At 43.0% G+C, this 27,638-nt stretch overlaps 3 protein-coding genes across 4 annotated transcripts; 2 read left to right on the top strand and 1 right to left on the bottom strand.

Annotated features, from left to right (window-relative positions):
• The first annotated feature begins 1,360 nt into the window (after positions 1-1,360).
• On the top strand, positions 1,361-9,018 carry LOC146614068 (uncharacterized). 2 transcript variants are annotated; one of them, XM_085378856.1, is made up of 8 exons: positions 1,361-1,456; positions 1,634-1,747; positions 1,849-1,905; positions 3,319-3,456; positions 7,440-7,487; positions 7,677-7,790; positions 8,392-8,499; positions 8,917-9,018. In XM_085378856.1, exons 1-8 carry the CDS (start codon positions 1,361-1,363, stop codon positions 9,016-9,018), a joined length of 777 nt encoding a protein of 258 aa, XP_085234982.1. The 2 variants fall into 2 exon arrangements, with proteins under 2 accessions (XP_085234982.1, XP_085234981.1); XM_085378855.1 differs by having other exon boundaries at positions 8,914-9,018.
• Positions 9,019-12,116: 3,098 nt separating this feature from the next.
• ilf2 (interleukin enhancer binding factor 2) lies at positions 12,117-20,461 on the top strand. The gene is made up of 15 exons (XM_085377331.1): positions 12,117-12,213; positions 12,641-12,700; positions 13,015-13,057; positions 13,196-13,300; positions 13,391-13,468; positions 15,130-15,232; positions 15,943-16,008; positions 16,256-16,372; positions 16,493-16,571; positions 16,665-16,752; positions 17,903-17,964; positions 18,040-18,154; positions 18,314-18,404; positions 19,990-20,148; positions 20,297-20,461. The coding sequence occupies exons 1-14, from the start codon at positions 12,209-12,211 to the stop codon at positions 20,139-20,141; spliced, it is 1,164 nt and encodes a 387-aa protein (XP_085233457.1). The 5' UTR covers positions 12,117-12,208; the 3' UTR covers positions 20,142-20,148; positions 20,297-20,461.
• Positions 20,462-22,882: 2,421 nt separating this feature from the next.
• On the bottom strand, positions 22,883-25,737 carry pex11b (peroxisomal biogenesis factor 11 beta). The gene is made up of 4 exons (XM_085376938.1): positions 25,490-25,737; positions 25,084-25,196; positions 24,802-25,003; positions 22,883-23,812 (listed from the first exon to the last, which is right to left on the bottom strand). Exons 1-4 carry the CDS (start codon positions 25,543-25,545, stop codon positions 23,419-23,421), a joined length of 765 nt encoding a protein of 254 aa, XP_085233064.1. The 5' UTR covers positions 25,546-25,737; the 3' UTR covers positions 22,883-23,418.
• Positions 25,738-27,638: the final 1,901 nt, after the last annotated feature.

The raw sequence follows: 27,638 nt of genomic DNA, 5'->3' as shown, positions 1-27,638 counted from the left end.
CGTAGATGGCGACATTAAGTCTTTAACACTTCAGCACAACTTCAAATTTGTTTTTACGACCGAGCGCAGACGTCAAGAACGGAAAGACGGTTCTTGAAGGTTCGCTGGTGTTCATATTAAAGGTGCAGTAACGGGACAGCCTGCTAACGGTTCCTCTGCCTGCATTCGTGCATGTGAAACGCATGACACAGCATCAGTCTCCTGCAGGGCCAGGATACACCCGAACACACCCCGCTGCAGTCTGCAGAGCATCCGCACTCACGGCAGGCTTGGTGCTTTCCTAAAGCTGCTCAGTATCTTCTGGAAAAACGCGACACAGCTCAGGTAAGATCGTTCACTGCAGTCATCGGTGTTTGGTTATGGACACTGCGGGTTTTTTATTTTTCTCATTTTGTTTGTTTGTTCTTCCCTTTTCTTTTTTCTTCGTCTTCATAAATATATAGATATATGTACATCAGTGTGAGTTAAACACTGTGATGTGTGGGAATGTCCAAAAACTAGGCAGTGTGATGTTATTCTCATGTTGTGGTGCAGCGGTGCCAGATCTGACTGCGGTCCTGCGCAGCTCTGGTTTATTTTTAACTGCAGAAACATCATCATCAGCGTCTCTGTAGGCTACACATGCATTCATACATTCTAGCTCATTCATACAATAATTTAAAGGCTCGATCTGGAAAATGAGTCAGCACATGAATCATTATGATAATCGCAGATTTGCAGTCTGCCAGTAGCTGCATCGCTCCTTTGCTGATCCATCAGTGTTATTACTGCTAAAAGTCGAGCCTGTGACCTTGACAGAGACAGTCTGGAGACATTTTAGTTTTATACAGGGGACAGGTTCACTGATCTTATAGTGGAAACAGTAAAGACTTGATGATTTCTTGATGTACCCTAAATTTACTAATACAGTAATCAGAGAGTTTCAGTTTTGCAGTACTTTGCAGGACCTGCATGTGTCCGTGAGCAGCCTGTAGGTGGATGCACAACACCTCCAACTAGCAGACATGAGGTCAGGATACAAGGCAAACAAAAAGAACATGGAGTCCACAGTGACAGAGGCGAGAACATCTCAGTGCAGCAGCCCGTCCAAGTGCACTGATCCCAACACGGGACAGCATGCACCTGCAGCTGGATCCTAACACGGGACAGCATGCACCTGCAGCTGGATCCTAACACGGGACAGCATGCACCTGCAGCTGTAGCAGCAGTTTAAAAAGTAGCACCACGTGCTGAATGGACACAGTCCTGCTGTTTAAATATGATCAATTTTTCTTTTGCGTCTCTTTACTTTGACTCAGTCTGTTCTACCTGCTGTTCTGGGCTGTATATTGAAAGCTGTTGTTTCCCCGTCAGCAGCAGGATGGCTCATGAAGAAAAGAATCCGCTGCCTCCAGCAGGGACGCTCTCTGAGGGACAGCGACAGTCCCTCTTTAAGATGGAGCCCAAGACTCTAGGGGTAAAGAAAACCATTCAAAGTCTGTGACGTGTACATAGGAACAGATGTCTGTTTATACATAACACTTGGGTATTTTCAAAGCAATATTTGGGACATATTCAGTGCATTTTTCCTCATTAAGAAGTTTCAAATGTATTGCATGATGTGCTGATGACTTTTTCTGGCGCCTCTTCTCAGGCCATCCAGATTGTTATCGGGATTTTGATCCTTTGTCTGAGCGCGTCTGTGCTCCAGGTTCACGAAGTCCACTTTACCGGAGATGTGGCTCTTTTCCTCATCGTTGTCGTACAGGTCAGTGTGGCGAAAGCTCCAGCAGCTACTTTTAGATTTGGTCAGGTCACGTCATCATGTTATACTCATCAGCTGCGTCTGACTTCACTGTAATGCACCAGGTGACTGTGTCTGGGTCAGTGCTGGTCCACAGTGGGAGGAGACCTACTCTTTTCTGGGTGAGTCTGTGCCATGCATGAAAATGCATTTCTGCATTCAAAGTCAGCAAAAGCAGCTGTTCAGGGTTCCTTGTATGTAACTATATTTGCATTGCATAAATTCTTTTCTGATCTGCTTTTTAAATTTCTAATTGATTTATTATCCTTAAATCTATTTCTAATCGGTGTATTTTTGCCATTTATTTATGTGCTGATTTAGGATCTCTTAGTTAGTTTTGGGGGAACTTATGATATCAAGCTGAAGAATCTGTAGATATGTAGTACTTTACAAACAAACCACTTCTCTTGGGTTTGTTTGTGAACCAGCAGAACAAAAGGCAGTGGTTCTGTTTGTATGGATGAGGACAAGATGCATCCATAATGAGAAAAATCATTTCAACCAGTTACCAGCAGTGTAGACTTTCAGCTTTAATCCAGGTTTTATGTCGGGTGTTTAAGAATTACAATAGCACAGGTCTACAACCAAAGAGCTGCGTAGGACTTTCTGACTGTTTCATGTAGATTGAAACCAGGAAAAATAATTTCAAAATTCCATCTCATCAGGTTTTCTTGCAAAACTCGTGTTTTTAGTTTAATAAACAATTTCCCTTTTTAAACTGATTAAAAAAACACATCCAAAAATGATTTCTTCTATTAATTTCATATTTCTAAGAGCGAGACTCACGAGAAATGCAAATGGAAAATGTGAGGAGGGAACCAGAGGATGGAAAGCAAAAGTGTGAAGTTTCTCAGACAAAAAGATGTAGCGATAAATATATCATGAAGGAAAAGTTTTTTTTCTTTGTTCAATTGTAAGAAAAATTATTCATAGTTGTAATAAAATATTGATTTTTTTCATCACTGTTGTGCTTTTTTCATGTAAACTCCTCACGCTTTGCCAAAAAAGCTGTACATGGTGGAGGGAAGTGAAGGTCATTTTTGGATTCAGCTCCCTGAAAAACATCAGCTTTGCCAAAAATATCCCAGCAGAAAAAACAGGTTTTTGCAGACCTGTGTCCCTGATCTTTACACTGTCAGAAACAATTGAACTGTTGACTGAAAGTTGACTCTTCTCTGCTTTAACTTTGTGGATGAGAAGAGAACAAAGTGTTCACCTGCTATGTAGGCACGTTTTAACTGCATCTTCAAGATACGAAGGATTGTAAGATAAGTGTTTTCATCTAAAAGACGAACGAAGGAGAATAAGCGACCGGCATCTGGATAAAACTCCTCACGTCAAACTGAAGTCAGGGCTCATGAAAACGTGCATGAACATGTTATCAGTGTTGTTAAGGAGGACACTTTAAAGGTGGAGTGTACGTCCCATTTGGACAGTCACATTCAGAAGTGATTCAACTTGACGTAGCATAGTAACACATTAGCCTTACAGGTTGTGCGTGGTTTGTGTCTGAATAATACGATTGTTGCTTGCAGGTGAAATGTGTCCTGGTGCTTCATCTCATCAGTGCTGCGTTTGCCACCGCTGCCCTGGGTCTAATGTCCAAGCACCTCCCCTACCGCCAGGACTCTTACCACTGTGAACACTGCCGTAAACTGGAGCTACATGCTGTGGTATTGTCTTTAAATAACAACAGAGAGAAGCTAGTAACACATAAACATTGATTTATTGAGTGTTCATATTTTAAGGCCGAATATTAACTGTCTTTGATGACAATGTGTGACACTCTCTGGCTCTGCAGCACACAGTGTTACACTTTGGTTAGGAGCAGCATCTGCAGGACATCTAACATAATATCATTCAGATGTACTTGCAGTTTGTCAAATAGAAACTGCCTAAAAAACATCACCAGCAAAGGTTTGGGGCTAAGATGCTGGGATTTGACGTTTTTGGGATAAATTTGTCTTGCCTGGTGCAAGACTGAAACAATGTTTGCAGGACATGCTGTAAAGATATTTATCAAAGAAAGTCCAGCTAGAAAAAAGATACAGTAAGTACGTTTACAGTCATGTCAGCAGCCATTATCCTGGCAGTTCCTCTTTTTGTCATTTTAAGTGTTTTTCATGTGACGTCTTGAGCATTGATTGAGAACAGCCTGCTAGAGCAACTGCTTTTGTTGGGATATCCGGTGGTTGCCAGAGGGTCACTGACCAGTCTGTGGGCCTGGATGACTGGGGCTTCATAGTGCTGTGGGGGGGCTCCCAAAATTTCAAGATACTCCTGCTGGTGGTAGAACAAAACACAACACTGAGCCTTCTTTTTCCAAGCTGTTAAGACAACCCTGACCTGAAAAGCTGCACAGACATGCACTGTAATGCCAAACGCAATGAACTGAATCCAGATGTTCCACAGCTGTAGACAGTTAAACAGCTATGCATGCAGACTGCTTCTACAGACATTGTGATAGGATGCCACCTGTGTAAGACGTCCACTCATGAAATTTCCTCATTGTCAACTATTTATTGTATTATAACAAAGTGGAAGCGATTGGGAAGCGACTTTTTGGAGAGTCAGCTGCTGCAGACCTCCAAACTTCATGTAGTTTCAGATTAGCTCGCGAAGAGTGCGTAGAGAGCTTCATGGAACAGGTTTCCACGGCCAAGCAGCCGCATCCCCCCTTACAACCCAAAGAGCAACGCAAAGCATGCGATGCAGTGGTGCAAGAGCGGAGACTGCAAGCCAGGCCAGACCTCACAAACCTGCTTCAGTAGAAATGGTCAAAAATTCAAACTTCACTTGAACTAGATTCGGCTGTCAAGTAGGCTACAGTAGATTTAAGCTAGTGACAGAGCTTGATTGGCTGATGGTAACTTGATTAACTTTAATCCCTTTTCTTAAGTATTCTTATTCATCTCTAGGCATGAAAAGATGAATAAGAATACTTCAGAAAAATCTTGACCGAGGTTGTCATAATTCATGCATGACAGGGTTAAATAACAACAATTACAATGAAACGCGTCGCACATCTATAGTCACATTAAACGAGCAGCGGGTGGCAGGGTGTGGAGTGACACACCAGTGTCCAATGTAGTGGTTAATGTGCAAGTACACCATCAACACTGACACAAACACAGGGAAACAGCCTTTGAACAGCTGTAACTGTAGTGACCACGGTGAAAGGGTTAAAACAATTTTGAATGCACAGTCGCCAAATTCAATGTGCATTCCTGTAAAAATAATGAAGCAGGAGGTGGGTGCAGGTGGATGTTAATGTTCAAAAAAGGGATTCATGACAGTGACTGATTTTCTTATGTTGTTAAGTTTAATATGTCCTATATTAAACTACAGCAGCAGCTCATCACACATTCCTGTGCATGAATCTTCTGCCCGTTGTATTTTGTGTTTAAAGTGCTACATGTACCCTTTCAGTACATGTGTTAGAGACCTTCGACCTTAGAAATCTTTCATCATACTATTAGCAACCATTTTCCCAGCGACTGCCATCGATCTCTAGCATCCACTTGCCACATTTGATCCTGCATCGTCACCATAATTGTCATCCAAAATGGCACGTGAGTTAATAATAATAATGGATTGGATTTATATAGCGCTTTTCAAGGCACCCAAAGCGCTTTACAATACCACTTTTCATTCACTCTCACATGGTGGAGGCAGCTACAGTTGTAGCCACAGCTGCCCTGGGGCAGACTGACAGAAGCGAGGCTGCCATATCGCGCCATCGGCCCCTCTGGCCAACACCAGTAGGCAAGTAGGGTAAAGTGTCTTGCCCAAGGACACAACGACCAGGACAGAGAGCCCAGGGATCGAACCGGCGACCTTCCGGTTACAGATGCGATTCCCAACCCCCTGAGCCACGGTCGCCCGGTTAGTGCAAAACCTCAATAAATGCATGTGAAATAAGGCCAGCTGCCAAAACAAATCTATGTTTAGGGGTTAAGGTGTGCCGGAATGATCCAGAATGTTGTTCTGGGACCTTCACTTGATGACCAATTAAATCTGAAAGGCACATTAATATATATCACTGTCAGAGGACTTAGTATTTGGTGGCAGCTCAGTAATAATAACATAAAGACATTCGCTCGCTTCCACCATCAACACATCCTCTTGTTCTTCACCTCCCTGTCACGTGTTCACAGTAAATGAACTGCGCTTTATTCAAAGCATACAATGCAACAATCACTGTTTCTATGCTTTGTGTCTTTGCTATCTACTATTCATACTCTGATGATGCATCGGAGAGCAACGTGGGGCTGATATCTTGCCCAAGATTGGCATTCAGACTAGGAGGAGCCAGGGACTGAACCACGACCTTGCGATCAGTAGATGACCGGCGCTTCCTCCTGAGCTACAGCCACCACTTTATATCTGCTCCCAGCCACAGCGCAGATATAAAGTCGTGATCTGCACTTTCTAGTGTTAGATTTATCCAGCAGCAGGCGTAAACAATGCTGTTTGTTGTTTAAGTGGGAGGTCATCATCAACACACAGTGTAGTTAGGTTGTTGCAGTATGTCTGCTAACCAAATGTACAGTTGTTTATTTCCTGGGCATAGAAAGAAAACGTTGTTAATGTTGACAGAAGGTGAAAGACGTCAGGAGAGATTAACAGGAAACTTAAGGACCGATCAGAAAGTGACATTTGACACTTACTGTCCTAATTCATTTGAAAGTTCTTGCATCAGATCATGATGTGCTGCTGGGGTTATGATTGTGCAAAACAAAATGAAATGTGCTAATTTTGTGCTATGCAAACTTTGCATGGAAACATGGTCGCACCACTGCAAGTTTGCTGCAGGATAAACTGCTCAGTTTGCAGGATTGTGGTGACGTTCACACCAATGTACACGACAGTAGCCGACATCAATTTCTATTTAAGGTTGATGCTGATTAGATTCACTCACTGAATTCGACCTTTTCTACTAACTTTATAGTGTCCGGAAAATCAGCCACACAGCTCATGAAACATCTGCTTATATCTTGTTGAATTCAGTTGCACAAAAAGTAGTGACTATCAGGTGATCGCAGCCTCTACATCTGATCTTCCCTTTAAGCCCTGCCTGTTTCTGTGCTGTGCATCTTAAAGCTGATACTGCACCTCTTTGTTAAATATCAACAGTGGCTCTTTGATGCCAGAGAGGATGTTGGGGTGGTGCTGGTGGTATCAGAAACACAATACAACAGGGAAATGCAGCGTATGTTAAGTTGTTGATTAACAAGAACTGGACTCACGTCTTGTAAACAACATTTCTCTCTTTCTGAGAAACAGACAGTACAGAAACATCACACATTTACATGTTGCAGAGTCACGTCACAAAATCAGCTGCACCACGACGTTGCTGAGTTGTGAACGGCAAAGAGGGTCGCCAAGTTAAAAGATACAGTCTGTGAATGTGGTTCCAATGTTTTGAATGTGTTGTAGAAAACAGGGAGTGCAACTTTTTTACACGGTCGATTTTTGACCACATAAAACTGTCACATGGCCACGTACACGGATGATGCATGTAATGCAGCATGCACAGAGCTGTCAGCAGGGTATAAATGTAGTTTTCCTTTAATAGAATCACATAACTTCATAGTTGACCCTGCACATTTTTAAAAAGGAGACTATGTTTCTTTGTCTTTACTGTCCACTGCAGCAACATTGTTTCAGGAAATGCACCGGGCTGATCGAGCAAAAGTGTAAAGTAAGTGACAGACTGTTGTTATAACTAATGTTTTGGAAGTCGTGTCTTTGAAGTGTGCATGTAGAAGATAGACATATATTTGGGTCAGACAAAAGATTTGTTGTTTTTGTGAGAACAATCACTGTCACTGAAACAAACATGGTTTTCTGATCATATATGTTCACACACGTCTCTCTCATGTTTCTCTAGCTATTGATTGATGGGATTCTGGGAACACTGGTTATATTCCTGGTGCTTGAGCTGCTAATCTGCATCACTGCCATGCTGTTTGGACTCAGCGTCCTAGCTGCTGGTGGCAGCCAGGTAAGCCTTGATACCTTAAAGCAGGAGTGGGGACCTCCAGGCTTCAAGGCTTTAGATGTGTCCTCGATCCATCACAGCTGGTTTAAACGACTAAATCACCTCCTCAACATGTCCTGAAGTTCTCCAGAGGCCTGCTAATGAACTAATCCTTTGATTCAGGTGTTTTGACCCAGGGTGAGATCTAAACCTGCAGGACACCGGCCCCCGAGGCCCGGAGGTCCCCACCCCTGCATTAAAACCTAACTGAACAAGAATGCACCCACTAAAAAGTTACAGAGCTGATAAATATGCATTCATGTTAGAGCATTTGCCTTTAGTTCGATAACTCACCTGGTTTTCTCCTTAAATCTGTGAATAAATTTAGCATCATGTCATTGTTGTGGTTTGACTCTGATGAAATGAAGACTCGTGCATGCCACAGCATCACAACAGAGATGTATGCGTGTGCTGCAGCAGGTGAAACCGCAGAGAAATCTTTGTGGTAACATCTGGTTGACTTTAGAAACAGGATGAAACATCAGATTCCACGGAGCTGTTTAAAGTTGGCCTGTTCAAAGAGCAACATGTCAAATCTACGTAAATGTGTGAATGTGTCGCACAGACTCCCAGTGAGGGACCCGTCTATCCGCAAACTCGCCCCCCACCTGTCCCAGCTGTGGAGACTGTTCAGGCCGTTCAGTCTGCTCGAGCTGCTGCTGAGCCAACTCAGGTAACACAACACCTGCGTGTAATACAAGGTGGCACCTGTGACTGAATGATCCTGCTTCTGGTGAGAGCATTAAGAATGACTTCCAGATTTCGATGCATAATCGGTGTGTGAGTGTATGCATGAATGTAATCTGTGCATAGGTTAAAGGTGCTGTATGAACTTGCATGTGCATATATATATATATACTTATATATGCACATGCATGAAACACACTTTGAGTGCTCAGAGTAGAAAAGTGTGATTTGTTTACAGCCTGCTGTCGGTGCCTTTACTGATCTGGAATAAGAATCTGATTTATGATCGTCACATCAGATTTGAACCCCGAGGGTTTTCACCTCGTGCCCTTTAACCCTCTACTATTACCTACAGTATGCTGATACATACACTGACACCGGACTGCTCTCTTCGTGTCAGCAGGTGGCTGTAGTTGTGACAGAACCTGACTCAGAGCAGGTAGAGGACATCTCCACCCCACCCACTGAGCCCCAGGTGGAGCCAATAGAAACCGCAGAACCCTGAGCTCAGCGCACAGAGCTCACAGTGGTGTCATGTCAGTCACAAGAGACGGCTGAGTGTCAGCAGGGAAGCATATTCTGTATGTTATGTTGGAAAATAAATGTGAATGTTTAACAAGTTTCTGGCATGTTGTGATCACAGCATCAGTGTTAGTGCTGCTGTCCCTACAGTAAACTATGATGGAACAGTTTTATTACGAACGTTGACATGGTAGCACTTTATAATAATGTCACACTATTAAGCCTTATTAAGGTATTAACAAGTGGTTCATTCATCATTTACACAGCATTACTGCGCCGTAGTATGCCATTTATACTTCTGTCAATATCAAAACTTTACATGACTTAGTAAATTAATGAAGTTGTGAAATATAAAGAACAGAATTGGTCAACATTATAAAAGCAGCGGCTTTAGCCCCCTCTGTCACACTGTTCGCCTGCCCCAGCACTCCTGCTTGTAACTCAGGGTTTCTCTCATCAGCTGCTGGCGTGTAAGCCTCTGACTTACTTGTGCACTGAAATGTTCTCCAATGAGAACTCAAAGAGAGAAATATCTCCAAAAATATAACAGTCTCATAATTGTTCATTGTTTTTGGCAAATTAGGGAATAAGATGAGGTTTTCATAAAACCCGAGCAGTTGAACTCGTTAAATGCACAGAACAGATACGTGTATCTCCACAGTTAGCTTAGCAGATCAAATCTACCTGACACTGCTTTCATGTGTGGCTTCTTAGTCCTCTGTTCAAAACACTATAATATAGAATTAACTGTAAATGAATGTATGGAAGTTTTAATCTCACTGAAAATAAAATTACTGCTGCACAGATAAATCGCTCTCACCAGTCACTAAAGATTAGCTTGAAATGTTGAATTGTTACTAATATTTTTGTTTCGCGGGGTTGTTCTGTCGAGTCTGCAGGTTGTATATTAATGCAATATTAACCACAGCTTTGTCTTTTTTTCTATGTAATTTTGAGATCATTGTAAATCTTCCTCAGCATGCACACATAAGGCCACGATTCTGCTAAATAAAGTCAAGCTTTGTTTTATCTTTGTGTGATTATGTGTAATTAAATTCATGTTTGTGTGGAGAGCTGAATGTTGCTTATGGTGAAAAACAAGCTAGACAGTGAAAAAAGTTCAAATTAGCTCATGTAGTTTATGAGACTAGTGTCCATCATACTCTTGTGACATAATGTAACAACAATATGGCCAACATTAAATTTATTGCATTAATATGTGGAATATAATTAAAAAATTAACTAAAAAGTGACATTTAACTCAGCACTTCAGTAAAGATTCAAGTAATAATTCAGTAATAATTTAGCAGTATTACACAGAATAATCTGTGAACGGGGCCACATTAGTACAGCATAAGCTTCTTTGTTACTTTATCCGCACAAATATGGAAAAAAAAAGTTTGCTATACCAAATATTATTTTATCTTCTCCACCACTACCTGCATTCAAACATTGTACAGGTCTGTGGTTTCGGTGCTGAGATAGCCGTGTATTTTATTTGAAACATGTCTGCCAACCTGAAATGATTACAGCTCCGTCCTGGCCCCTCACTGACACCTTCCTGGCTCCGCCACTCTTCAAACATTAGCATGAATTCTGTCTTACCTTTGCTGTCTCGCTTCCAAAACTTAATTAAACGCAATTAAATCGCACTAACTGAATAACTCCATTTCCCACAATGCCTCAGAGCAGAGACGTTTCACTTGAGCAGCATCAGTCTTTGCACAGGTTCAAAGGTGTGAGATGCTATAAAATACAAAACACATTTAGGCATTTTTCTGTGTTGAGTTATTTTGGCACGATAGCATCAACTGTAATATTTGCACCTCTGATGAAGTCTCACAGGTGTTAGCTTCATTTTGATTAGATTACTGCTTACACAGAGTTTGTAATTCATACTCCATCTCACCTTTTCTTGTAATAACTTTACATATGAAAGTAATATTTGATATGTCACTTTAGAAAGCTGCAAGCATGAGCAATTTCTGCATAAATTACAGAAAGACATAAATTATTAATAAAAAAATCATATGACTAAGTCACAACAGATTTTCAAAGGCTAAAAGGAACGAATATTTGAACATCTTCAGTTCCATGACAACTGCACAGCTCACTAAGGAACATCAGATGGTAAATGGACTGGTTATTATTTAGCACTTTCAACTCTGAGCTATCAAAGTGCTTTTAATTTGCCTCATTCACACCAACTCATACGTGTACATTTTTCTATATGGATACATAAGTGCTGTTTATATAACATTCACACACATTCATACTCCAGTGGATGTGTCAGAGAACGTGGGGTTAGTGTTTTGCCCAAAGATATTTGACATGTAGACTGGAGTCACAACTGGCTGGAAGATACTGGCTTCAACTGATATACATGGAATGTATTCTCATGGAGGTCGGCAATTTGGGGCACACAGCCACAGAGTTAATGATTTCTTCAATGAAAAGCGGTCCCGAGTAATGTGGGTCCAGTTTCTTTGACATGCATTTGAGAGGACTGTCCTTGGAGGACCCAGACTTTCTTGCCTTCCACATACTGTTGGGCTAGGGACCTCATCCAGTCAATGAACTGGTGGTTTTATTCTGCTGTGCGCTGGAGGAAAGCATAAGATTCCCCGGCAGTGGTGTAGGTGATGGTGCACTTGTTGGGTTGCAAATTTTGAAGCCAACATGAAAACCTTATCCAGCCAATGATGTGCAGATCCTGCGTTTTAGATCCCATTAAAATCAAAAAAGATCCTCTAGAAAAGATTATTCTGGAAACAGTTTATTAAACAGAGTCATATGAACAGCAAAACAGTACATGACATTACACAGAACAGCAAGACAACAGATCACAAAGCAAGCAAAGCAAACCTCAGGGTGTAGAGGCTGTAAGCATATTGGACGCTCCTTCATAAGGAGTCAAACCTCTAAACATCTAAAGCCTGCAGGACACCGGCCCTCGAGGCCTGGAGTTCGACACCTGTGGTCTACATTGTTAGAATCCCAGCCGCAGTGTGATTCTAAAGATGTCCTGTGGAGGGCAGTGTTGAGCTTAGTGTGCCGCCCATTTAACAGAAGAAGCCGACGACTAACAGGCAGCAGCGAGGAGCCGGTCCACAGAGGGACGTTCAACAATTCTCTGAGATTTTCCACGTACAATAATCAAAACGTCGTACGCAATGAGGTATCCGAGTGTAGCGCGTTGGCCAATGTGTTTTAAGTCGAGTACTATCAAGTCTTTGAGTTCTTACCTCGTACCTGTGCTACAAGCTAGCTCTGAGTGCCTGACACAGCCAGTTAGTGGCGTCGTCATTTAAAGCCAGTGGCGTGTATTGTCTGAAAGCTCGCTGTTTCCTTTTTTCTTTCAATGAATTCAAAAGTCCGAGGAGTGTTGCAGGAGCTCTCTCGGTGTAGGGAAGGCTACAGTAGTGCACATATGTTAGCATCTGTGGCTAATAGCTACCCTGCTGGGACGCTCAGTGAAGCAGCGCTGATGTGGTGCATTAGTCTCTACATTAAGTCATTACATCACAGCATCGTTACATGTTGGCTCAGTCGCCAAACGTGGCTCGTGCACGCGCTAACGTCAGCTGTGTTGTGTTTGTGTCCAGAGGAGACCGCGGCAGAGGCCGAGGCGGCCGCTTCGGGGCCCGCGGGGGACTGGTCCAGGGGTGAGTTCTCTGCAGTCCCGCATGCTGCTGCTCCAACAGCACCATCATCACACACGCTGTACGGTGCTCCTGTCCCTCTGCTTATTGCACTACACAGACCAATGTGTCAGAATGTAAATGCTGAAATCTCTACGCTTCATTTTTCTGTTCCTGTTCTCAGACAACAGAACTATGAAATCTTGAATGTTGTGCTTTAACTGCCAACCCCGGGAACTGGAATGAAAACCGCTAACACTGCTGTGTAGCCAGAGATACAGACCCTGCAGCTGCAATGCTGTTGAACCAAACGTTAACTAAACGTTATTTTTGTTTAGGTACCGGCCATTTGTCCCACACATCCCATTCGACTTTTATGTGGTAAGTATGTGTGGTGGTGGGAATTAGACACTTCAGCAAATTACAAAGCAGCAAGACGTCAGCCAGCAGTCAGTGTATAATAATAGTATAGAGTGGTTCTAAAGGCAAGTACTCAAGCAGACTGTTGTTTGTCACAAGTGTGAGATGGCCTTCCCCAGAGTGAAGCCTGCACCTGATGAGACGGCTTTCAGTGAGTGTCTGCTGAAAAGGAACCAGGACCTGAGCCCCACCCCTGCGGAGCAGGTCAGTCCGTGAGCCTGCACTCACCCAGTAGCTGTGCACCTGACCTGCTGTTTAAGTTCACTTACACAAACCTTGTTCGTTGTCCGTCAGTCTTCCATCCTGTCCCTGGTCACAAAGATCAACAATGTGATCGACAACCTGATTGTTGCACCTGGCAACTTTGAAGTGGTGAGTCGAACATGAGCGATTGAGTCGTAATGGCTTCAGTGAAGTCCACGCGCTGCTTGTGTCGCTGGTGTGTGTCAGCTGTTCTCTCAGAGCTGAAACATCAAGACTGTTTAGAAACAACACTGAATCACTTGAATGCAGTAACAGTGCTCTGTGCACTATACAGCTTCATTTCCATTGGACAGATTTAGAGCTGGGCGATAGAACGATAACGATATGTATCGCGATATAACTTTTTCTCGATAGAAAAATTTAACTATTGCGATAGACCTCGCCGCTCTTGTCCTCTTAATAAAAAAAAAAAAAAAAAAGAACAGCCAATCCAAATTAAGTAGCGCAGAGCCGAACCAATCACAGCCGCAGCGTCACGTGACTTGTTACGTACAGCACAAGTGCCAATCCGCACATGTGTATTTGTTTGGGAAGCAGCCAGCCACCGTACCGCCCGGGTAATGGAGGAAATGAGTGTGCCGACTAGAAAAATCAACCGAGCGTGACCGAAGAGAAAACAGATGATGGTTCCAACGCCGGAGAGATTGTCGAACGGAAGAGCCATAGAAGCTCCGTAGTTTGAAGGTATTTCGGCTATTTCAAGTCTGACAAAAAACAGAGTAGCGTGCACTGTAAATTGTGCCGAAAGCAAGTCTGGAAATACAATGAACTGGTGCATGCGTCACACTGTGCGCCACGTTATTGTTTCGGTGAAATGAATTTCTACAATACTGTTAATTCTACTCTCTGCAGTGTTTAAATGCTTACATATACACACAGTTACTGTCCCTCCACACATACGACTCGGTTCTGCTTCTATGCCCCAGCTTTGTTTACTTTTTCCCACCGAGGCTTCTAGACTTCTGATTGGCCAACATTTCTGCACGGTTAGGAATCTAGCGCCACCTGCTGCTTTGGCATGTTCATAGCAGCGTTTTCCTTCATTTCTTCCTTTATGTGTGGACGGGATTATTTTTTAAAACGAAAACGGAAAATCTCCGTTTTCAAAAATACCCGTGTACGTGTGGACGTAGCCTCAGTCTCTGACTGGAAGCGCTAATTCATCATTCGGCTTTTGTCAGACTAAAGTAACTGTTACAACTGTTTGAAAAGCTCAGCTATACAACAAGGAGAGATTGAGAATTTCCTTTTAGTTCTCAGTTTATTTGATATTGACAAAAGTTAGTCAGTTTTGTCTGATCTTCTGTAAAACAAACTAAGATTTATTTTTAGAATTAATATTTTGTTTCTAAGTGGAATTGACAGTTTAGTCTGTTTCGTTTGTTCTATTTTGAAACTTAAACGCTTTAGCGGCTGCCTTTTGTGTAGTTTGCAATATTTGCCTTTATTTATCTGAAAAAGTCTCATGTTCCTTAAGTACATCTACCCTGTTGAACTTATTATGGGAAATAAATATTTAAATAAAAACAAGCTGCTGATTATTTCACATTTTACTTGTGAGCAACGGCACATTTAAATCTTACAAATATAGTTATTTGGCTGATATCGTGATAGATATCGTTATCGCCTGAAATGAAAAAAACATATCGTGATATGAAAAAATCTTATCGCCCAGCTCTAGACAGATTTCATATTTATATTATAAGCTAATTAATAATAATAATAATAATGGCTTTCGTGTCAGTAATCTTGTATGTGTCGACTTGCAGCAAATTGAAGAGGTGCGTCAGGTGGGTTCCTACAAGAAGGGCACCATGACGACCGGACATAATGTTGCTGACCTGGTTGTAATCCTCAAGATTCTCCCTACATGTGAGTAATTTATGGCACAGTTACTGTCCAAAGAGAAGTTGCTGCTCAGGCACACACCAGCCTGGGAGCTCGGAAAGAAAAGCATCTGGACTTCTTTAGGTTTCTTGAAGACGTTTCATCTGAGAAGCTTCTTCAGTTCTAAGAGAAATTGGTGGAAAGTCCCAGATCCCCCAGTAGGGTTTCAAACCTGGGACTCTCCACCAATTTCTCTTAGAACTGAAGAAGCTTCAGAACCTGAAGAAGTCCAGACGCTTTTCTTTCCAAGCTCCTTAAACTGCGATGAGCTGGATGACTGAGAACCTTCACAGACATCACTTCTAAGCCTTTTTAATGCTCTACGTTGTGCTGCTTCTTGTCACTTGGATAATTTGGCAACTTGTTTGCCGTTATTAAAGAATCTATGGTGATAAAGTCTCATCTGTTTATTTTAAATCCATAAAAACAAATGCACCAGGTTTCAGTCTTGGTTTTGAGCCACATGTAGTTTGGGCTGTAACCAGATGTATGTGACCGTCCTCAGTTTGAGCAGGTGTTACTTTCTGAGCCATCCATCAGTGTGATGTTGCTCATAGAGACAACCTGAAAGGCGGGGCTTCTAAAACCTTTGTATCGGTCGCTATTTCATATAAACCCTGTTGGCACTGTTTGCTGTTGTGTGGGTTGTTCTTGCCCCCTTTGTGTCGCGCTCTGAGGGTCATTGTTCTTTACAGTGGAGGCTGTGGCTGCCCTCGGTAACAAAGTAGTGGAGACGCTTCGCACACAAGACCCTACTGAAGGTAAACAGACGTGTGGTGTTTGAATAGCTGCGTTTGTGGGCGAGTCCTGCTCTGACCGTGTCATGTCCTAAATGTTCAGAGTTTTCATTCAAATTCGATTTAGTAAATGTTTCTTTTTCAGGATAAAAACATTTGGTTTAGTCATTTGACTTGTTGGCTGTGACAGTGACCAGAGCTTATAACCAAGTGCTTCTCAGCCTTGCAGCTGTAAAACGTGCCTGACACAGTGTTTGACTCCTCCTCTCAGTGCTGTCCATGTTGACCAATGAGACTGGCTTCGAGATCAGTTCAGCTGATGCTACAGTGAAGATCCTCATCACCACGGTCCCTCCTAACCTGCGCAAACTGGACCCCGAGCTGCACTGTGAGACTTTTGATCTGGTCTGGAGACACAAATGTGCACAGTGGGCCAGTCTTGGTACAAACGTGTAGCGCTGTGGTTGTTTAAAAAAAAAGGAATGTCTTTTGTTTCTTGTCTCCTCAGTGGACATCAAGGTGCTGCAGAGTGCCCTCGCTGCCATCCGTCACGCTCGCTGGTTTGAGGAGAACGCCTCTCAGTCAACGTGAGGAAAAGTCGTATTTTACCTGGTCTGCTTTCACAGTAACAATACAAATAAGCTCACTGGAGCTTGGTTTGTTTCACGTCTGATCTTTAGAGTCAAAGTATTGATCCGCCTGCTGAAAGACTTGAGGCTGCGTTTCCCTGGATTCGAACCCCTGACGCCCTGGATCCTCGATCTGCTGGTAAGTTCCATAAATGATGTCCTGAGTGAATAAATAATCCACGTCCACAACGCTGACGTCCTTATTTATTGGAAGGACGTTAAACGTTGGTTTGTTCCATAAAGCAGTAGGGCTGCCACGATTAGTCGACTAGTCACGATTACGTCGACTATCAAAATCGTCGACGACTGATTTAATAGTCGACGCGTCGTTTGAAGCTTTGTAAGATCCTGAAAGACGCAGGAATAAGTAGCAGGATTTAAGAGTGTAATAACGGACTGAAACAGAAGATGGCAGCATTGCATGTACAAGGATGTCAGCTACCGTTAAACCCCGAAGAAGAAGAAGAAGAAGCAGCTGTGTCCCAGAATTCATAGCGCGGCCCAGCGCAGTTTCCAACAATGGCGGCAGCTAGTTAGTTTTAATGTTACTCTTATTATTCTTTCTGGGTCACAAAATAAACGTTTAACATATTTTCAGGCGAGAATGTAGCTGTGTAAACCTCAAATATCTGCTCAGTTTATCAGGACACCACATATTTTCAAAAGCGCTCCGACGTTTTCGGAGACGTCTGTTACCCACTAGCTCGTTAGCGAGCCGGGGGCTAGGTCACTAGCGCCCTGAGAACACCGGACTCCCCGCAAATTGTTTTCAAACCCACCGCCGTCTTTCGCTACTCAGGTTAAACATATATAAGTCACTTAGATAACTTAAAATGTTGTTGTTTGGCTTTTTTTTTTAGTATTTTATTTGTTCCTGAGTAAATCTGTTTGGCTGAGATTAAAGTTATAGTTTTTACACAGCTGAATAAACGTCAAGCAGACAGCTGATTATCAGAAGTGTGAGATGCTCGAGAATTTACTCCGGTGTCCTGTTATATTTTAGATAGCAAGGAGTTTATTAAACTTCACCGAAACAATCTGCAAATTTCATTAAAATTGAATAAACTATCATCTTGTCTTTATTTTTAGTTAGCACCTTAAACACTTAAAGCTGTAAGCTAATGATAGTTATATAAGAGCAGATGCTGCTGGTGCAATAAGCTGTAGTTTTACGTCCAACGGATGATGATCTGATTAGTCGACTAATCGCAAAAATAATCGGTGACTAGTCGACTATCAAAATAATCGTTTGTGGCAGCCCTATAAAGCAGTGAGTATTCCCTCTCTAGGGCCACTCTGCAGTGATGAACAACCCCTCCAGGCAGCCTCTGTCTCTGAACGTGGCCTACAGGTCAGTCGTCACTCTGCTAAGATTGCACTCTGTTTTGTAGTCGCTGTGGAAGAAATGTTTCTGTTGTTCTTGAAGGCGCTGCCTGCAGATGCTGGCTGCTGGTCTCTTTCTGCCTGGCTCTGTGGGCATCACTGACCCCTGTGAAAGTGGAAACTTCAGAGTGCACACAGTCATGACTCTAGAACAGCAGGTAGATCTGCTCAGTGCTTTTTATTCCTGCAGGTCACGTTTCTTATTTGTGCCAAGCTTAATCCTGTCTGTGGAACTGGAAACATGTTTATGTCGCACTCAACACAATACAGAATATTCAGCTCTGAGCGAGGATGTGACTGCAGGTGTGTTTGTGCAGGACATGGTGTGCTTCACCGCTCAGACTCTGGTGAGGGTGCTGTCTCACGGAGGCTACAGGAAGATCCTCGGTCTGGAGGGCGATGCCAGCTGTAAGATAACATCATTGTTCTCTGTACCTTAACATGTAGTCTATAGTTTATGGGCTAAATGAACAAACACCTGATTTCTCAGTTTAAATTGCACACGTTACAGCTGAGCTGTCTCTAGGACACACTGCAAATGCACACATCGTGTGTCAGGACATGGAGTCACCTTCATCTAACATCTGTGAACACCTGTGTAAATAGACCGTATTCATATTTGATAAACATTCTAAATAACGTCAGTGTCCATATTTATAACTGCGTGTTTATGTAATATTATGGACAGAATGCACTCATAATGGACGTCACTGTAAGTTTGGGCTTTTAAAGACTCTTTTTCTAGGCTGGACCGGTGCTGCACAGCATCCATCTTTAGTTACACAACAATTTATTTGGGATTTTCTGTTTGGATTATTTTGGAAAGCCCATAAAGGGTCAGAATTATACACACAGGCTCACAGATGTACACATGCCTCCACTAATGTTTGGTTAAACGTCCCTCAGCAAGCTGCAACATGGCAGCCGTCACCAAGCTGCGAGCATCATTCTGTCTGCAGTTGGTATAACTGGCAGGGCTGATTTAAATGTGTTGGTTCTGGTGATGTAGACGATACATCATGAAGGTTTATCACAGTTAATTCATCTTATCAGAAAAAGACTGCATGTAATTGTCAGCTTGCCCCTTTTTAACCAGTCTGATAGCTGACTCTGTGGTAACAGGTTTTAGTGACTGTGTACTTCATACAAACTAGAATATCTTATTGGATTAAACAGATATTGACAAAGTTGAACTTTAAGCCAAATATTTTCAGTTGAAAAAGATGCTAAACTGTAATGTTCTCAAAATCTGAGCCTCGGTGGTTTCTGGATTATTTCCTGTCAGGCACAGTTTGACAAAGCGGTGACGCTGAGGCTGAATAAGCTCATCTTATACAGTTGTTTGAATTGATCTTGGACTTTGCAGTTGCTCATAAATGTATGTAATCTAACTGCATGTTTCCTACAAAGCCACTGTGATGAAACGCGTGTTTGCTACAGAGCCTGACAGAATGTAACACAGACCAGCCCAGAAACACACAATGAAACAGTGACCGGTGTGCCTGGTAGTTTATTGAATCTAATTTAAAACGAACGCAGGTTTATTTTAATAAGTGTGCATTTCAGCATGAAAGGTGAAGGAGCCAGGCAAAGAGAAGTGTTCTGGGACAATCCCAGTTTAGAATGAGCATTTTTACCCTCGTGACTGGGTGCAGTCACTGTGTACACACTGACACGGGACTCAAAGAGTGTAACGTTTGTTTTTCTTACACATCTACACTGTGAAAGGCTGCTCAGGGAAGACTGGGCGCTGTGGACAACAATATGATGACTCGAGGACAAGGCAGTCTAGGACTTTAAAATTTCCACCGTAGGAACAGCCGCTGAAACTCTTGCTATGTTTGAATTTCAGTGACCTCAACCGTAAGGTCAGGGTCAGAGGTCAAGTTTTCAGAAAATCACTCAGGATCTACTCGGGCTGAACAGCAGCATCTCATGCTGAGCTGTGATTGATCAATTGTACCCGCTGTAAAATAATATTGTGTTTCTGCAGACCTAGCAACAGAGATGTCGACATGGGACGGCGTGATCGTGACTCCCTCAGAGAAAGCCTACGAGAAACCTCCGGAGAGGAAGGAGGAGGAAGATGAAGCTTTGGAGGAAGGAGGGGACGGAGAGGACGAGAGCATGGAGACACAGGAGTGACGAAGAGGTTCGAGCATCACCAACATCCACCGCATTGCAGGATGAATGCTCAGTTGCATGTATCTTAAAGAGCTGAGTCTTCTCATCATATGGCTAAAATGTTCATCGCTGTGTTCGTTCTGACAAACACGACCTCGCTCTGTTTTCTTCCACAGTGAACGTGGGTAATTTATCGTCCCTTCAGCCTGACCACTCTGAAAGACCAGCAGCAGAGTTCGTACGACAGTCACTGGTCCCCTCGTGTCCCTGATTTCTTTTTCTTTTTTATATATAAATGGTAATGTTGGTTTTGTTTGTACTTCCTTTTTGTAACAGTTGACATAAACTTATTTCTAGTTTTGCCGAGTCTTCTGTGTCCTTTGCAAAGATGAAGGTGAACTGGGAAGAATTAACACGCAGGTCTGGTCACACGTCTCACTCATTACAATTAAACTTGTAGGAAGTGAAATCTATGCAACACACACACACTCACACTCTGTGGGTAAAATAAGTACTGAACACATCACCAATGTGACATAAAATTCCCACCAGATGTCAGGAACAACCCATCCAATCAAACCATAAATGACACAGGGAAAACATTGAACATGGTCACTGAAATGTATTTAATACATATACAAAAGCCTTTGTTGGTGATGACTTGGTTCTTTCGGGTCAGCTGATTGGCTGGGCCATGCTTTATTTTCCTTCTGTGAAACCAGCTGCGTGGTTTGAGACGTCAGTTTCATCTTCATCATCCTGATAGATGGCAGCAATTTTTGTTGTCTCTGTAAATGTTTCCATCCTTCCTTCAGTTCTGTCAGGCGTTTCAGTGCAGGGAGCTGAACAGCCCCACATCCTGATGCTCCCACCTCCAGGCTTCACTGCTGCTACGGTGTTTTTGGGGTGATATGCAGCGCCTTTCAAACATGTGTGCATTACGGCATCCAAAGAGTTCAGTTTTGGTCTCATCAGACTATATCCTCCCAGTATTTCACAGGTGTGTCTAAATGTTGTTCAGCAAACTTTAAACAGTGAGCTTTACTTGTTTTCTGCTGATTCCAGGTCTTCCTGTTGCTCTCCTCAGCTCCTCGACTACCTTTCTGATAATTCATCTCACTCTGGAAGCTTGCGGCACACTTTATTGTGGAATTTCCACTTCCAGATTATGGCCCAACAGTGCTCACAAGAACTGTCAGTAGTTTGGAAATTCTTCTGTAACCAATGCCGTCGAAATGTTTTGCAACAATAAGGTTGCGACGGTCGTTGCGAGCTCAGTCGTTTCACCCATCATCAGATGTTTCTTGTGTGACACGTTGGTAATGAGACATTTATAGGCCAACCAGCCTGACTCTCTCATTTCTGCAGGTGTCATGAGTAGGGATGGGTATCGTTTAGGTTTTATCCGATACCGGTGCCAAATCGGTACTTTTGAAACGGTGCCGGTGCTCAAACCGGTGCTTAAAGAATGGAGAACACAAAATTGGTCCAAAAACCTCTCATGTTCAGCTGGTTTTTGTAAAAAGATAACAATGTTAGCCTTTTCTGCAGCTATGGGGCATATATGGTATCACTCTTGGCTGGAAGCAGTGCTTAAACAATGGAAAAAACACAAACTTTGTCCTAAACCTCTCATGTTTAACTGTTTTCCACTTTTTCTTTGGTCATTTTAGCCTTTTTGGCCAGGGTGAAGGGAGCATCTGCCATCAAACAAGAGGACAGCTGCATGTAGCTATGATGATGTTTGCTAGTTCACCTTACATGCATTAATGTAATAACGTGGTTAGCCTACTCAACGTAAATTACACACGAACAACATTAAGCTACTCACGCAGAGAAGAACGGCTGCTGCTGCATCATCATCCTCATCATTTCTGCTACACTGGCAGGGCTAGGGGCCAGGACTCTGCTCTTCGTGTTTTTGGGGGATGTTGCATAACAGGCAACCCACCCGCAGTAGATGTGCTCGGTGTGAGGTCTCGCAGCAAGCTATCAAATACGGCGCATTTCTGGGCTTTTAAAAAAAACGCTATGTGTCGCCAGGTGTTTCATCAGATTGGAGGTGTTACCTCCTTTGACAGTATCACAGTATCAGCTTAAAGCACTTGTTGCTGCTGAGTTTGCATCTTTTGCTGTGAAGTACAGCCAGACTTTGACCGCTTCGCCTTGGACATTTTTAATCTGTAGCTCTGCTCTAAAAGAACGTATGTACCTGGCCCCGCCTACTATCCTCGGAAACGTAAAATGATTGGCTAGAAGTGTATCACAGCTCAGGAAAAAAAAGCACCGAAATGTGCGCTGCTTTTCGGTTTGGTTACTACCGTTTATGTCAGAACCGGTGCCATCATGGCACCGGACACCGGTACCCATCCCTAGTCATGACTGTCCTGCCTTTTTGCACCTCCCTTTCTTCATGTGTTCAATACTTTTTACCCCGTTTCATTTCTGGACATCTGTAGTTAATTTCTTTGCATGTGTGGATTGGATGTGTTGTTACTGGTGACGTCGTGTCAACAGCACCTATAAATATATTTACTTATAAAACTGATGTGTTCAACACACATCTGACACAACTTTCATCAGCATGAGAAGACTAATTCTTGATGTTGGCCTGACTTTGCACAAACACTGTTAATAGTTCATGTGGAATCTTAACCCTGGTTACAGATGCAATAGATCCAGATCCATGTTGTACGAAACTGGATGTAGTGTTGTTACACTTTACTGTAGTGATTCAGACAAATCAAATTCCTTTGGATTTATTTCTCCAGTAGTTAAGTCACTTAGTAGTTCAAAAACAGAATATCTAAAACACAAACTTGCTGGGAGCAGGCGGTAAAATCACATGATGTAAAAACTTTAAACACAGAGGGCAGAAATCACACGTTCTGGAGTGATATCAACAGACAGTACTGCCTTGATTACACTCTGTTACAGACACGGTCATAGACAGCTGGAGATGTGATGGTTATGTGCAGAACGGCAGCAACTAGCATGGTTTACTTCACATGAGGGAAGCGAGGGCTTTAAAGCAGCAATGTGATCTAAGGCCAAACAACCGTGTTCATGCAGGTCTGAAGTAATATGTGAAACTGGTTTAGCATTTTAGAAACTCCTCAGCTTTTCTGTAGCAAGAGATTTGAAGGAACTCGATTACACAGCATGGTGGCAGTACTACAGCTCCTGCAGTCAGGACTGCTTTGTGTAGAATCAGGGGGAAATAAATTTTGTTAACCCGAGTAGATTTTTCTCAATCCTTACTAGTCCTCAAATGAATATCTCCTCCAAGTCTTACAATTTATGGCTTGAGCTTGAGCCAGGGGTGAACCATGGTGAGGATGGACAGGACGGACGAGGCCAGGCCACAAGCCCCGACAAAGCCTGGACCTGTAGGGTAAATCCCCAACCGGTCCAGTGGGATGAAGACATCACAACTGTTCTTCACCAGGTCCAACAGCAGTGGCGGGTTGCTGTACAGCACAGTCCCCACCAGATGAAGCTGTCTGTAGAGCCAGCCAAAACCCATGGCTTGTGTGGCAGGTGAGGAGGAAGAGGGAAGGTGGTCAGGTGGCAGAGGAATGCTGGGGGAGGATGGCTGTTTGCTGGTTGTGGAACGTGCTTCGCGCTCCATGAGGAGATGGAGCTCGTAGGCATCTCGGGTCAGGTTCAGAATCAAAGCAAAGAGGTAGTACCTGCAGGTTTAACCACACAGTTTGTTTAACTCAATTTTAAATTTCAGTTACCTGAAATCAATCACTAGAAGATAACTGTGATTCCTTTGTGACCCTGATATGAAGATGACTGCAACCACACTTCAAATCAGGCTTTGAGTGCATGTGATGCAAACTCAAAGCCCTGTGGGTAACTGCTGGAAGTGGACACAGGTGAGTTAAATACCATGACTTAATTTCCCACACAAAGGCATCACACCAGCTCTGGTTTAAAGCTCCGCATGTCCTCTGAAACAGGTTCGTTACCACTATCAGTAAACAGACTTGAACCTTTTTATTATGAGCGCTTAAAGTACTTTCAAATTAAAAGCCTCAGTGACACTTTCACAGAGGAATGTCTGGTGTATTCTTACACACTCGAGTGCCATGTTAGACATGTGGACTGAAGGAGCTGCAAACCGAAACCTGAGTCTAACAACAAGTTACTTAGCCTTCATAATTGGAAGCACTCGATTAACTGGATTAAGCCCACTGCTTCTCATTAACAGGTTCATCCTGCGCTACTTTGTATCTGTTGTCTGCTTACATGACAGGTTGTCAGGTCACTATGTTGCGGCTGTAGGGTTGTGCAGTCGCTCTGTCCAATGGCTTGACTTACTCTGTAACCTCGGTGAGGCTGCCATAACTGCACACTTCACCACACAGTTCTGATTAGTTCTGAAAAAGGTTTTCCAGAAAGCTGAACAGGGACAGCTGTAAGGGACCAGAGGCTCACTGGGGAGGCAGCTCAGTTCAGCTGTATTTATACAGCGCCAAATCACACCAACAGTTCCCCCAGTGTGCTTTATAGTGTAAAGACCCTATAATAATACAACATAATGTTGCTAATGAACGGCATGGAGGATTTTTAGGCCCTCAATGCGATCAGTAGATGTACATATAGTTTGATCTGTGGAGCAACATGACACTGTTTACACAACCAGTCCTGCATGTATTTCTTCCTCACACACCTGAAAGATCTCTGACTCCACTTGTGCTGGTCGAGTTTGGAGATGAGACCGGTTTTTCCCGCCCACAGCACATTGTCGCAGGCAAAGTACATGGCTCTGTTAAGGTGACTGATGGTCAGGCACAGCCGCAGCACGCTGTCAGAAAGGTGTATGGCCCTTTTGGCGGCCTCCAGGGCCTCCACGGAGTTGCCCAGGCGTAGCACTGTGGAAGAACCAACACCAGTCCCACTTAAGCTTTGGTACGTGGAAACGACTCAGACTCGCTCTGGCTGTTTTACTCACACTTTCTTGTCAGACTCATGTGTGCCTCCAGCTGACTGACAGTTCTGCGGATCTGAGCTGCTTCGTCATTTTGCAGAGTGGATCCGAGCAGCGCGCAAGCATACTGTGCAGCCCTGTGAACGCACAACGCACAGTCATTATCAACAGACACACACGTCTCCAGGACGGAAAGCAGTGCGCTTAACAAACTCAACTACTCTGTGCAGCTGCAGCTGGCATCTTAAGGCCGCTTGATTTGAAACCAGCGCAGGAAGAGCTGCTCCTACTGAGCAGATAAAAGTTCCGCTTCAAACACGGAACTCAGTCTGCAACATCCAGCCGACGGTTTTATCACATTAGCAGAAATGAACAAGCTCGACGAATCCCGCGTCTCAACCAGCAACGTGCCAAACGTCAGTAACGTCACCTGAAAACTCTCTCCTTGGCTTGGCTCTGGGCATTAAAGCGAACCCAAGAGTCCATGTTGGCTCGCGGCTCGTATCCGCTGCTCGGCTAGCTGTCAAACTGCTAACTTATCTTTAAATGCTTTAGTGCGGTTGTTTGTTTTAATGCCAGAAGAGCTCCTCCGTTTTTAGCTCTGCTTTCTACGCTTAACTGTCCGAGTAGAAAACAAGAGGGTCAATCCAGCGCTTCTAATTCTTCTTCTTAGTGATGTGTCGGTGGCGAACGAAACGGCTCTTAGAGCCGATTCTTTGACATGAACGACGCGAGCCGACTAATTATCGCGAGCCGTGTTTTTTCTTTTCTTTCTCTCACCCTCTCTCTCTCTCGCACTTTTTCTGCTTTGCGCTGAGCAGAGGGGGAGGGCCGGTAGTTACACTCACAGTAGCACAGGAACAGAGCGGGAGGAAGAAAGAGAGCCAGGGACAACAACGTCACATTAGAAAGGTATAGTAATCATCCACAACTATTTTCAGTTGCGGATGATAAAGGATTCAGAAAGTTTATTCATGCAGGCCCATATGACAGAGAATGTGCATGTTCTTTTTGTTTTCACGTTTCAATTTATATTTAATTGTGTTGTGGTTTGCAGTGTTTTGTGTTGTCCATCCATCCATCCATTTGCTTCCGCTTATCCTTTTCAGGGTCGCGGGGGGCGCTGGAGCCTATCCCAGCTGTCATAGGGCGAAAGGCGGGGTACAACCTGGACAGGTCGCCAGTCTGTCGCAGGGCTAACACATAGGGACAGACAACCATTCGCACTCACATTCATTCGCACATTCACACCTAGTGACAATTTGAATTATCCAATTAACCTATCCCCACAAGCTGCATGTCTTTGGACGGTGGGAGGAAGCCGGAGTACCCGGAGAGAACCCACGCAAACACGGGGAGAACATGCAAACTCCACACAGAAAGACCCCGGCCTGATGGTGGAATTGAACTCAGGACCTTCTTGCTGTGCGGCAGTTTTGTGTTGTTTCACTTTAAATTTGTTTAAAAGGAAAAAGCTGAACATTTAAATATTTAAAAGTTGAAATGTAAATAGTTGGTTTTTGTATTATATGATTTATTTATTACATTTTATGTGGAGTGAATAAATAAAAGTATATTTACGGTGGCCCCTAGAGACAAAGCACGTACAAATCCCGAAGCACGTACAAACTCCAAAACACTAAAAACTCCAAAACATGTACAAAACACAACGGCAGTGCTCCAGAATGCTAGGCGCTAGGCGTGTTGAGCTTTTGTTACCTCGTGGCTACACAAGCCAGCAAGTACCAACGACTGGATTTGGTGTGATCTGGGTAGCTCTGTTTTGGAAGTTCACTTAATGCTAGAAATGTGTTATGACGTTTGTACGTGCTTTGGAATTTGTACATGCTTTTTGGAGTGCTTTGTGTCCAAAAAGGGGCCACCGCATATATTTATATATAAACATATATAAATAAAACAACTTTTTTTAAAAAATAGTAATTCTTTTTGTGCATAATTTTATATTATTATTAATAATAAATTAATTAAAGCAACAAAACAACCTGAAGATCCGGCTCTTTTTAGTGAGTCGAGCCGAAAGATCCGGTTCTCTAAAAAGATCCGGAAATCCCATCACTACTTCTTCTTCGGTTGAGCTGCTGCTCGGCAAAGCAGCTGACCCGCTGGCGCCCCCTGTGGACCGGAGTTTGAAACCGGCGCTGTAGAGCCTGTTTTCTTCGAAAAATAAGTGACCTTTCGGTAAACTTCATTTGTTTTATCTTCATGGATGTTTCCCACATTCCAGAAACACGTGCTGATTTTATTATTATTATTATTATTATTATTATTATTATTATTATTATTATCTTCTTCTTTTTTACATGTTCTTATCTGTGCTTATCTTAGGGGCTTCCAACAGTGGCGGAGCAGTGGGTTATTATTTGTGTAGATAAAATAACAACGAAGCATATACTATACAAATGTAGCACAATTTAAAGACTATTGTACTGTGTTGCTACATATATGCAATAGATAAAAGACAAAGCTTACATAGAACAAATGTGTTTATATGTGAAAAAACAGAAATGTGTTCTACATTATTATTAGATAAATCTAAAGTAGTTAATCTCATAAAAAAC

Source organism: Diplotaxodon limnothrissa, linkage group LG18 (assembly GCF_057381915.1).
Source record: "Diplotaxodon limnothrissa isolate DT_005_m linkage group LG18, D_limnothrissa_male_GT1.1, whole genome shotgun sequence".
NCBI classification, from domain to species: Eukaryota; Metazoa; Chordata; class Actinopteri; order Cichliformes; family Cichlidae; genus Diplotaxodon; species Diplotaxodon limnothrissa.
Note: the sequence above shows the minus strand (reverse complement) of the source record. Positions and strands in the feature narration are given on the sequence as shown.